Source organism: Onychomys torridus, chromosome 1 (genome assembly GCF_903995425.1).
Source record: "Onychomys torridus chromosome 1, mOncTor1.1, whole genome shotgun sequence".
In the NCBI taxonomy this organism is placed as follows: Eukaryota; Metazoa; Chordata; class Mammalia; order Rodentia; family Cricetidae; genus Onychomys; species Onychomys torridus.
This window is the reverse complement of record NC_050443.1, coordinates 157736714-157749976: the sequence shown is the minus strand read 5'-3', so window position 1 is coordinate 157749976 and position 13263 is coordinate 157736714. Positions and strand designations below refer to the sequence as shown.

Below are 13263 nucleotides of genomic sequence, written 5' to 3'. Positions count from 1 at the left end.
ATCTAATAATGTTTGTCTTATGAGAATGGGTGCCCATGTGCTTGATACATAAATTTTTAAAATTAATATCTCTTGGTGAATATTTATTTAATGAATATGTAATGTCCTTACCCATCTGTTTATAGTAATTTCATTTTTGAAGTTTGAGGACTCAGACCTTCCTCACAGTGCCATTTGAATTTGAAGATTTTTTTTCCCATTAGAATTTCTGTGCATATGAAAGTGAATCATTAGAGTATTCTGAGGAATATTATTACCATTTTACCACTACTATGTCTTCTGATTCTTGGACATGAGGTGGTTTTCTATCTCTTTGCATACTTTTTATTTCTTATCACTAGCAGTGGTTTAAGTGTGTATATATCCTTTATGTCTTTGATTGTGAATTTTTAGGTCTTTCACCCATTTGCAGCTATTGTATATGTGATTGTTTCCCTGATTTCATTTCACATTATTACTTTCTGCTGTACAGAGTCATAACTGGACTTAATTATTTGTTGTCCTGAAGCTGTACTACAATCCTTTATTAACTTTAATTGATTTTATCTTATCCAACTCTGAATTACATGTGATTTTCTACACATTTTGTCACATTCCTTCATAAATATCATGTATTTTATCCTTTCTAGTTTGGATTTCCTTATTTCATTTATTTATTTAATTTTTAAGACTAAGATTTCTAGTGTTATATCAAATATTTCAAAAGTATATGCTCTTAGATTTTATTTCCATACTATATTTGGACTAACCTTTTGATCTTGGTAACACAATGTACCTTATATTTTTGATGTCCTAGATGTTCTTTGTGGTACATTCCTTTTCTTCTAGCCATACTTTCTAAGTATTTATACCATGAATGTTTGTATCAACAATTGTCAACTGCTTTTTTGTGTCAACTGCAATGACCATGTGCCCTTGTTGTTTTTTGTTATTGTTGTTGTTGTTGTTATTGTTGTTGTTGTTGTTGTTGTTGTTGTTTTAATAATGAGTTATGTATTTGAATCTTAGATGGTCTTTTAACAAAAAAACTCAAAGCCAGCAATCAGGGTGAAAGCTGAAAGATCAGAGAAGCATAACAGCCAGTCGCTAGTTCTTACCTCTATGAAATCCTCAGTATAAAGAGAGAGTTCCTGTTTCCACATGCCTTATATACCTTTCTCTAAGCTACTGTATTACTTCCTGAGATTAAAAGCATGTGTGATTTATAGGCAGAGGCATGAGATTTCAAGTGCTGGATTAAAGGTGTGTGCCACCACTGTCTGACCTCCATGTATAATCTAGTGGTTGACTCTCTCCTCTGATCCTCAGGCAAGTTTTATTAGGGTATACAATATATCACATTTCCCCTTTTCTGTATAAAATAATAAAAGAAGGAATTAACTTATATAAGCGAAACCATTTACTATAAATAAAATAATATATATAGTATATGCAGTCAAGAAATATATTAACAATGTTCAGTCCATAAATGTTTGACAAATTCAGATAAAATACTCCATTATCTATCCAATTTTGGAGAGTTCAAAATGTTATAAATAATTCACTTTCTATTCTAACATGTATTACCAACCAAAAACTACCTTTTGATATCTTTCAAACTTATACACTTTACACCTCTTTAGTGAGTTTCTGTTCTGAATTTGTTAACAAGGAACACTGTAACTACCTAACATTCAACCCCCTCAGGAACTCGAGAAGGAAATAATATTAACTGAGTAAGCAGGAAGTACAAAGAAGCAACTTCCAAAAAATGTAAGAAATGACAGAAACAACTGGCTGTCTGGACACTCACCGAAGATTTCTCTGCAATGTTGGGGCACCCATCTTTGGCCTACAGGCCTAGCATATCTGACAGGTTCATTTGTGAAGCAGAATTTTTTGAATGACCTTCCTACCTTGTCTTAGCAAAATTCAATGGTCCTTTCTTTTGTGTCCTGTTTGTCTATTTTGGATAGCATACTGTCACTAGTTCAGGTAAGGGCATTATTTTCCCAGTGGCTAACTTTTGCCACAAAGAATGTAAAAAGTCCATATGGAGTTTCTTCAATACACACAATCTTCTCTGAAGTAGATTAGTGCTGCCAGGAACAGACATGTCTCATAGTCATAAAAAAGACTATATTATTAAAACATCTTAAATGTCATAATCTATGTAGATCTGTGAAGTGTTTGATGATGACTCATATATCTAAGATATATCTATGTTTGACCTTGAAAATATACCTAGTATGACTTACAAGTATGATTGTAATGACTAACTACTAATTTGCATTTCTTTGTAGCCTAATTAGTTGGTAATTATAACTTTCAAGGACTAGAAATTTACATTACATAGTTAAATGAGCTGTATAGGTACAATACCTTGAACAAGCTTAGAAATATATGTACAGTATTTTATAACAAAATAAATCTCAAATCTGTATCAATATACGTAATTGATACAACATGTATACAATATACAAAAATCCAATCCAAAGTAAAATATTTAAAACTAGTTGCTTTTTAAAAGTAGATTCAATAATCTATCTTTTTATCTTATCATATCCCTGTCCTTTTTTTCTAGAGTAGATTCAATAATCTACCATTTATCTATCATTTCTACATCTTTTTGCATGTAGATTCAATAATCTACCTTTTATCTTATATCTATATCATCTTTTTTTCTTTCCTTTCTTTTTTTTCAAACAAGGACCCTGAATCTACTTTCCCTCTGTTTAGCTTTGTTTCTGACCATTAACAATTAACAACTTGTAATCAACCATAATAAACAATGACAATTAGCCATAACACATTGAATGACCAAAAACCACCCACCCTACCTCTTGGGAATGTGTGCATTGTATTCTTAAAATTACTTCCTGCTGTCTGGGGATGTGGTGTTCCCCAAAATATTGTGCACTCTAATAAACTTATCTGGGGTCAAGAAACAGAACTGTCACTAGATACAAAGGCTAGAAAATGGTGGCACTCACACCTTTAATCCTAGCATTCCAGAGGCAGAAATCCCTCTTGATCTCTGTGAGTTCAAGGCCACATTGGAAACAGCCAGGCATGGAGACACATGCCTTTAATCTCAAGAAGTGAGTCTTTAATCCCAGGGAGTGATGGCAGAAAGATATATAAGGTATGAAAACCAGGAACTAGACTGGTTAAGCTTTTAGGCTTTAGAGCAGCTGTTCAGCTGAGATTTATTCTGGATGAGGACTCAGAGGCTTCCAGTCTGAGGAAACAGGATCAGCTGAGGAATTTGCAAGGTGAGGTGGCTGTGGCTTGTTCTGATTCTCTGATCATTAAGTGTTCACCCCAATACCTGGCCTCAGGTTTGATTTTAGTAATAAGACTCTTTAAGATTCTTGCTAAGGGGGGCAAAGGCATCTTTAGGGAATCCTGAAAAGAAAAACTAGGGAAAAATTGTCAAACCCTGGGAGAGGTAGCATATCATTTGTTGTCCAATCTCTGTGTAATGGGAAAGTGCAGAGTTTGACTCAAGTTCTTGCTTGTGTAGTCAGTCTGTGAGGCTAGATCATCTCAACTTTGCCCTGAGCAGTTTGTAGATGATCTTTGGGTGGTGTTTGACACCTTAATGTCATTATCATAGTCCATGTGAAATCATCACTTTGGGGTCCTATCATCCCTATTTCAGAGATCACATTACATCAGATTTTTCCTTTTCTTGGTAATTTTTCAAGGTATTTCTCCCTTTTCTTTGGATGCTAATTAGTCCAGAAGCCTTTATATTCCTCAAGATGGTTGTTTTTGCTATCCTGAAATGACAAAAAAGAACACCCTTCCCCAACCCTAACTTTGAGGAGTTTCCAATCTAATCTACATCAATTTTGATTTATGTTTTTTCCTGAAATTTTTTGTTATTTTTTTCTATAGCTGTTCTATCATCTATTGTATGGTTTTTACAATAGGGACTAGGATTGTCAATTTCTCTGGGAAGTAGTTTTCTCCACAATTACAGGAAAGGACTGAATGGAATTTGATATGGGGGCAAAAGAGAGACCCCTCAGGGAGTTTTCCGATGGCAAAGGCAAGGATTACTTTTTCTGTCCCTTGTTGATCTACATTTGTTAGTTCAGTGTCTGTCTTTGCCACATCATCTGCATAATCCAGAAAGGAGGGATGCTCTGTTGGAATTACTCCTCGAGAAAACATTATTTCTAGGAATGCCCTGTTTATAGTTCCTTTTTAGGTGATCTTGTTTACTGCAATTAAAACATCTGACATTATTAGTTTTCTTCAAACCTCTGGAAATCAACTCTCCTATCCAAGTGTCATCATGGTCATGAGATTCAATAGTAATTGGATCTTGGATCCATTCCTCCAAGGGTGCTGATCTTGTCTTTAATGGCCTAATTATCTTTGGTATTGTGTTTTAGCATTTTCAACAGTCAAAGATTCAATTACTCTCTGTCTAGCTTCTGAATTTGGTATCATTCTATTTACTTATGAAGTCAGTCTTTGTAAGAAATCAGTGTATGTTTCTTTTGGGTCCTGTATAACTTTGGGAATTGACTCAATTTTCTTTCCTTTTTCTTCAATTTTGTCCCAAGCCAGGGTCTGCAAGGAAACAGGCAAGCATTTTTTTTTTGTGAACTCAGGCTCTATCAGTTGGATGCCTAATATGGTTCGAAACTTAGATGGTCTTTTAATAAAAAACCCACAGCTAGATGAGGGTATAAGCTGAAAGATAGAGAAGCTGAACAGCCAGTCACTAGTCCTTACCTCTATGAAATTCTCAGTCTAAAGAGAATGAGTTCCTGCTTCTTCATACCTTATATACCTTTCTCTGGCTTTCCATATTGCTTCCTTGGATTAAAGGTGCATGTGCTTCCCAAGCAAAGGCATGAGATCTCAAGTGATGGTATTAAAGATGTGTGCCAACTCTGCCTGGCTCTGTTTCTAGTCTAGTATCTGGCTCTGTCCTCTGATCATGAGGCAAGCTTTATTAGAGTACACAATATATCACTACAGAGTTATAGTATGGTGACTGTTTTTTATTTCAGTAACCATAGAGTTTAGGGGTAATTACCACTTCGTCATAGTTTGTAGTCTTTAAAGTATTTCACGCTGTGCCATTTTCATATCTTTTTTGTTATTCATTTTAAGTTCCTCATTGTTTTAGATATTATCTTTCAAAGAATAAATTCAAATGACCAATAAAATTATGGATGTCATTTTCCAACTGGAAGGACAAAAGATATCACAATCAGATTTGACACTACAGTAGTAACTGCAGAACTTTATCAAAGAAAAAACTGCTGGTGATAATGAAATGAGAAGGACACTAAATATAATGTTGATGAGAGTGTCGATTATTAGAGCCATTGTGGAAAACAATGTCAGAGGTCTTCTACTTACTCAATATCTCTCTCTCTCTCTCTCTCTCTCTCTCTCTCTCTCTCTCTCTCTCTCTGTCTATCATAGGACCCAAGCACTTTACTTCTGAGCTTATATCCAAAATATATCAGTACATGGAAAATGCACCTGCACATTCATGTTTGTTTCCTACTGTATTTCTCAAAGTAGCCAAAAAATTACTCTAGCAGTCATCAATGGATGGATGGATGGATGGATGGATGGATGGATAAAAAAATGTGGGCTACACTGCAAAGATTGTTAGTTTTTAAAAGGAAGAGGAAATCTAATTATTAATGTGCTAAGAAAGAATGGGTTTATTTAACTCAAGGACAAAGATTCTCATTACAGACCCATCTTAGTTTAATACAGAATTTGCAGAGATAGAGTCAAATGTCCTCCAGTATTCTTCACTATCTAAAGTACACAGGCCCTCAATTTTATGCATGAATCTGTGTATCCCTAGATTAGACCTAACACAATTCTTTTTCATATGATTTTGATGGGAGAAAATAATTGATGAAAAATGTTTTGTGTATGATTTTAGGGCATGAAAGTACAAAACTGTACACACTTATGTGCAGATAATCATATCAATGTAAAAGTTAGGCTAGAAAGGAATTAGGGTGAAATCAAAAATTATAAAAATCTGTGCCATAGTCTTAGAAATGATAGTTAATTTCTCCTCTACTTTACATTTCAGGATTTTTGTTGGCAACAATATAAAACAAACATTTTGTGGACATCTTAATATAAAATAATTGCAAATGAATAAGTGTTCATGTCAAGTTAACTAGACCCCAAGTCTATGCAGCTCAGCAAATTTCTATACAGTTAGAACAACCAATTGGAATAGGAACTATGGAGTGTTACTCTAAATTTTATACTTTCAGTAACAAATATATAAACTGTGTAAAACTCTAGAGCCATTGTTATCAGATGTGCTGATAAAGAATTTACCAGATTATTGCATCAAATTATTCTTAGGAAAACCACAATCAACAATCAGAATTTACACTTGAAAATCTGGCAACAACTGTGAGTAATCTGTTTACTGCAGGGACAGAGACAACAAGCAAAACGCTGAGATATGCTCTCCTGCTCCTGCTGAAGCACCCATATGTCACAGGTGAGGATACAGATGGTGACACACAGAGTTCCTATAAGATGCTGGAAAGACTCTGTTAGTGTCCTGTGTGTTATTCTAAGAGACCTTTCAGTCCTTCATTTTGTGTGCGACTCACTGACTATAAAAAACAGCATGACTGATACCCAGAGAGGCCTGCCTCTAGGTCCCAGCACTGGGCACCAGCCACTCCGGGAAAGACCTGCCCAACTTGCCCCAGGTTCTGGACATAGGGCAGGATGCCCCCAAACCCATGCTGCCTCAGTCTCTGTAAGTTTATATATCCTTTGATTATTTTGATTTTATAGGACCTTAGTTTTTTAATATCCTCTGTCCCCTCTGGTACTCACACTCTTTCTGTCTACTGTTCCACAGGACAATGAGGAAATCCAGAGAATCATCAGGTCATATTTTAAAAACCTCTACTCCACAAAATATAAAAGAAATGGATAATTTTCTGGATAGGTACCACACACCTAAGTTAAATCAAGACCAGATAAACCATTTAAATAGTCCAATAACCCCTAAGGAAGTAGAATCAGTCATTAAAAGTCTCCCAACCAAAAAAAGCCCAGGACCAGATGGTTTCAATGTAGAATGATACTACATCTTCAAAGAAGAGTTAATACAATACCAATACTCTTCAAAGTGTTCCACACAATAGAAAAGGAAGGGACTTTACCAAACTCCTCTGATGAGGCTACAATTACCCTGATTCCTAAACCAAACAAAGACACAACAAGAAGGAGAACTACAGACCAATCTCCCTCAAGAACATTGATGCAAAAATACTCAATAAAATACTGGCAACCAGAATCCAAGAACACATCAAAACAATTATCCACCATGATCAAGTAGGCTTCATCCCAGGGATGCAAGGGTGGTTCAACATATGAAATTCCATCAATTAAAACACCATATAAACTAATTAAAAGAAAAAAGCACATGATCATATCACTAGATGCAGAAAAGGCATTTGACAAAATCCAACACCCCTTCATAATAAAGGTCTTGAAGTGATCAGGAATACAGGAAACACATCTAAACATACTACAGGCATTTTACAGCAAGCCAACAGCCAACATCAAATTAAATGGAGAGAAACTCAAAGCAATACCACTAAAGTCAGAAACAAGAAAAGAATGTCCTCCTCCCCACACTTATTCAAATTAGTACTTGAAGTTCTAGCCAGAGCAATAAGACACCATAAGGAGATTAAGGGGATAAAAATTGGAAAGGAAGAAGTCAAGCTTTCTCTATTTGCAGATGGCATGTTAGTATACATGAGTGACTCCAAAAATTCAACCAAGGAACTGATACAGCTTACAAACACCTTCAGGAACATAGCAGGATACAAGATCAACTCAAAAACATCAGTAGCCCTCCTATATACAATAGACAAACAGGCTGAGAAGGAAATCAGAAATACGTCATGCTTTACAATAACCACAAATGACATAAAATACATTGGGGTTACCCTAACGAAGAAAGGGAAGGACCTATATGACAAGAACTTTAAGTCCCTGAAAAATAAACTGAAGAAGATGTCACAAAATGGAAAGATCTCCCACGCTCATGGATAGGCAGGATTAGCATAGTAAAAAATGGCCATGTGACCAAAATTAACCTACAGATTCAATGCAATCCCCATCAAAATACCATCACGATTCTTCACAAGCCTGGAAAGAATATTACTCAACTTCATATGGAAAAAAAAAACAGGATAGCCAAAAGAATCCTGTACAATAAAACAACCTATGGAGGCATCATAATCTGCGACCTCAAGCACTACTATAGAGAGCTACAGTAATATAAACAACTTGTTATAGGCATAAAAACCAACATGTGGACCAATGGGATCAAACTGAAGACCCTGACATTAATTCGCACACCTATGAACATATAATTTTTGACAAAGAAGCCAAAAATGTACAATGAAAGAAAGAAAGCATCTTCAACAAATTGTGCTGGCATAACTGGATGTCAACATGTAGAAGGCTGCAAATAGATCCATATCTGTCACTGTGCACAAAACTTAAGTCCAAGTGGATCAAAGACCTCAACATAAATCCAGTTACTCTGAACCTGATAGAAGAGAAAGTAGGAGGTAGCCTTGAATGCATTGACATAGATTACTTCATAAATATAACACCAGTAGCACAGACACTGAGAGAAACAATCAATCAATGGGACCTATTGAAACTGAGAAGCTTTTATAGAGCAAAGGACATGGTCAACAAGACAAAGTGACAGCCTACACAATAGGAAAATGTCTTCACCAACCCCACATCTGACAGTGAGATGATATCCAGAATATATAAAAGACTCCAGAAATTAAAAATTAAAATTTCCAACAGTCCAATTAAGAAATGGGCTATAGAACTAAACAGAGAATATTCAACAGAGAATTATGTAATTACAATTAATCTAACAATGACTATTGGTATAACAAAGTATTATAATCTAATTTGCTGCTTTTTCCTTTTATTAAAAATGGATTTTTTTCTTATGTAATATGTTATGATTAGGATTTCCCCTCCCTTTACTCCATCCTTTTACCTCCTCTCAATCCAGATATCATTTTCTGCCTCTCATTAGAAAACAAACAGACTGCTAAAAAATAATATATAATATAATACAATGTAATAAATACAACATGACACAAGAAAAAATAACACTAGAATTGGACAAAACAAATAAGAAAAAGAAGATAAGAGAAGGCACAGGAAACAGAGACCCATTCATTTGCACATCAAAGAATCTCAAAAAAACCCACTAAACTGGAAACCATAATATATATGCAAAGGACCTGATGCAGACCTGTGCAGGCCCTGTGCATGCTGCCTCAGTCACTGTGAGTTTAAATGTCCTTTGATTATTTTGATTTTATAGGATCTTATTTTTTTAATATCCTCCATCCTCTCTGGTTCTCACACTCTTTCTGCTTCCTATTCCACAGGATTCCCTGATCCCTAAAGGGAGGGATTTGATGGAGACATTCCATTTAGTGTTAAGTGTTCCAAGGACTCTCATTCTCTGCATAATGTCTGATTGAGGGTTTCTGTATTTGTTGGTATCTCATGAAAGATGAAGCTTCCCTTAAGATGGCTGAGCAAGACAGTAATCTAAGAGTATAGCAGAATGTTGTTAGGAGTCATTTTATTGCTGTTTTTGTTCTGTGTTCTGTTGTTAATGTTTTGTTCTATTTGATTTTAACATAGGTCCCTGGACTCTCTAGTCTCCCAGTATTGGCCCCCAAGCAGTTTCAGGATGGGTTTCATAACATAGATTGAGCCTTAAATTAAATCAATTCTTGATTGGATACTCCCTCAAGTTTTACGCCACCATTCCCCTAGCATATCTTGCAGGCAAGACACCATTTTGATCAAAGGATTTATTGTTGTCTTGATGTTTATGATTCTCTTTTGACAGTATGCAGAGTATATTCCTGCACTAAAGATGCTAGAACATAGGGGTGACGGTTCTATGTAGGCATCAGCTTGACTTGTCCATGTTCACAGTTTTGTATGGGTGTTGCTTCAACAATGGATCTATTCTGTCAGTTTGTGGAGAACAACTTGTTGTCTTGGCACCAGCCTGGGTCTTTTGAGATTTCTATGGAACTCCTTTGACCAACAATTCAATTAAATGTAACCTAAGCCTGGTACTGGAAGTTTCATTTAGTAACAAGGGATTTTCAGTTGGGGCTCTTGTTTATTTTATTTAGCTAACCTTTATATATATATATTGGAAGTTTCTACTGTATTAAGATTCCATACTATCCCTCAAATGGCCTTGAATTTTAGGTATTTCTTCCTATATTCCTGCCCTCGTCCTGGTCTTCCCACCCAACTCATGCCTCCCTCCAATGTATCCATAACTATCAATTCTATCTCCCTTTCCTAACAAGATCTATCTGTCCTCCATAGTCCCTTACTTTATATCTACTCTCTGTGGTTCTACAGATTGTAGCTTGGTTATCATTGATTTTTTTCTAGCCCCATCTATTTACATGAGAATTTCATTTTTTAATGTCTGAGGAACACTCCATTGTATAAATGTGCCACATTTTAAAAAGTCTGTTTTTCTATTTATGGATATCTACTTTGTTTCCATTTTCTGGCCATTATGAATAAAGCAGCAATCAACATGATTGAGCAAGTGTTTCTGGGATAGACTGAAGCAATTATTAGGTGTATGCCCAAGTGTGGTGCAGCTGTATCTTGAGGTAGAGTCTCTTCTTCCTGAAGTACTGTCACACTATCATAAATACACATGAATTAGAAAGTCAGTATAGGGGCTGGCAATTTAGCTCCTAGCAAGCACAAGGACCTGGGTTTGGTCCTCAGCACTGACAAAAAAAAGAAAGTGAGTGTAAAAGAACATTGTATTTGGATACAGATTTAGTATCTGACATGTAATGTTCTTTACCACAGACTAAAGCATGTTGACTAATAATACTCTGTTTTATATGATACTATTACTTACTTGTATCTTATATGCTGTTATGTCTACTAAATAATAAGTATATGCTGATTTATAATATATATATAGGATAATGATATGAATCCACAATACAGCATTTCTTTATAAATATGTATACTTTTATTCCTGAAAAAAATGCACATTTATAATTCTTTTGGAACACTTACATTATACTGTGTATGACCTACCATTGTGCCAAGCATGTCACTTTTCACCAATTTTCCCATTTCTCATTGTGTCCAACCAGCTAAAGTCCAGGAAGAGGTTAATCGTGTGGTTGGCAGACACCGCAGGCCCTGCATGCAGGACAGGAACCATATGCCCTACACAGATGCCATGATTCATGAGGTCCAGAGATTCATTGACCTCGCCCCCACCAACCTGCCACATGCGGTGACCTGTGACACTAAGTTCAGGAACTACCTTATCCCCAAGGTAAGCTTGTCTCTTCTCTCCTGCACCTGGTGCTGCTGGTGGCTTATACTGCTTCACAATCTGGAGGGCTGCTCTACTTCAGATACAAATACATCTGGGTGAATATCTTTGTTACTATTTGTCTATAATTCTATGCTCTTATTTCCATCTGCTTAATGGAAAAAATTGATGTAATCATATCATTGTTCTTATTTTCATCTAGACATGTGAATTTTATTATTTCTAAAGAGGTATCTTTAAATGTATGTGTAATTTGAAGTTGTTATGTGGGCTAATACTTTTCTATGTACTTTTCATATTCCTGTGGTCATAGTTTCTCTTCATTTTGATGAATTGCAGTGTAATGATGAACAGAACCAGGTGTAATGGGCATCACTTATCTCATTGCTGATTAGGATGAAGGATTGTAAATTTAATATCTCCCTATCAAGTTTGATGTTTTTGGAATACACTGATAGTTGTGTAGATCAGATGAAAATTTTTGGCCTGATTCTTTTAATGGTATAAGAGATACTTTATTGTGGAGCCAATTGTGTGTGAGCATGACCCAGGAACACAGAATTTTACTTTGAAATGACTTTTATTCACAAAAGTCTGTACATTAGTTTCAAGATTGTTCTCTGCACCTATTACATGGTTCCATGTATTGTTTACCCTTTGATCACTGACTCTATATGTTATAAACACAAATGTACATTGTATTTTCTCTATCCCACTTTGCTTTGAGGCAAATAAAAAGCCACTTGCCTGTGGCCTTGTAGTCCCTAGCTCAGGCCCGAGGTGCACACAGCTGATTGTGATGGTACACTCAGGTAGAATTTGGTGAAGAAGGTGGAAGCAGGAGGATGTCAAGTTCAAGGCCAGCCTGGGAGGCTAGCTGGGGAGAAGCTGCAGCTGAGGACAGGCTGGGCCACAAACAGTGACAGCAGGACCATGGAGGCTGCAGCTACTGCTCTGCATTGCCAACTTCTTCTAATTGTGTTTGGTGGCAGCAGCAATGCTGCCAATGGGGATGAAAAGTTTACCTCTGCTTGTTCAGAGTACAATTGCCAGGACCATTGTACTACAAGAAAGCATTGGCAAAGGTCGACTTAGAGAAGTTTTAATAAGCAATTGGCGAGGAGAAAACATTGCTGTGAAGACAATCTCTTCTAGGAAAGAACATTCGTGTTTCTCAAAGGCAGAGATTTATCAGACTGTTATGTCACACCATGAAAACAACCTAGGATTTATAGAAACAGACATCAAAGACAATATCACATGGACTCAGCCATGACTGATGTCTGATAACCATGAGCATGGACTCTTTTTTTGATAACTTGAATAAATACACAGTTACAGTGGAAGAGATGATCAAACTCACTCTATCAACAGCAAGCAGTCTTGACCATTAGTATAGATACAAAAGGATGAAAGGCTAGATTAATGAACTTACTTCTAAAGAGCAAGTCAGTAGAACATGAGACTCTTAATCTCAGGGTTGTGGGTTCGCAACCCACGTTGGGCGCCATATATTGGTGAAATTATTAAGGCCACTCCACGTAGTTAAAAGGGAGGTTTATTTTGTGGGGTAACTTACAAATGAAGGGATAAGTATCAGGGTCTGGGAAAGGTATGGCACAGTCTGTCAATATTCTCTGGAGAACTCTGCTCTGTCTACCTCCAGCAGCCAGATTCCTAGAACCAAGAGATCCTTCTCCTTTTAGGTCCTGGGTCTTCAGTGTCCTCTTTTGGCCCTACCTTGTATGTATGAATGTTACCAAAGTCTCAATGGGGGTTGGAATTACAGGCCAATGCTGGAATGGCTACCCACGACAGGCCATCTTCACATGGAGATTATTAGTACCCAAGGA

At 36.3% G+C, this 13263-nt stretch overlaps 1 protein-coding gene across 2 annotated transcripts in view; it reads left to right on the top strand.

The window, feature by feature from the left end:
• The window catches only part of LOC118587260 (cytochrome P450 2C26-like), a 52434-nt gene that overhangs the window by 32350 nt on the left and 6821 nt on the right, over window positions 1–13263 (top strand). For both annotated transcript variants that reach the window (XM_036193093.1, XM_036193085.1), the window contains 2 exons: window positions 6352–6493; window positions 11223–11410. In XM_036193093.1, coding sequence (XP_036048986.1) covers window positions 6352–6493; window positions 11223–11410 — 330 coding nt within the window. The remainder of the gene's footprint in view (window positions 1–6351; window positions 6494–11222; window positions 11411–13263) is intronic.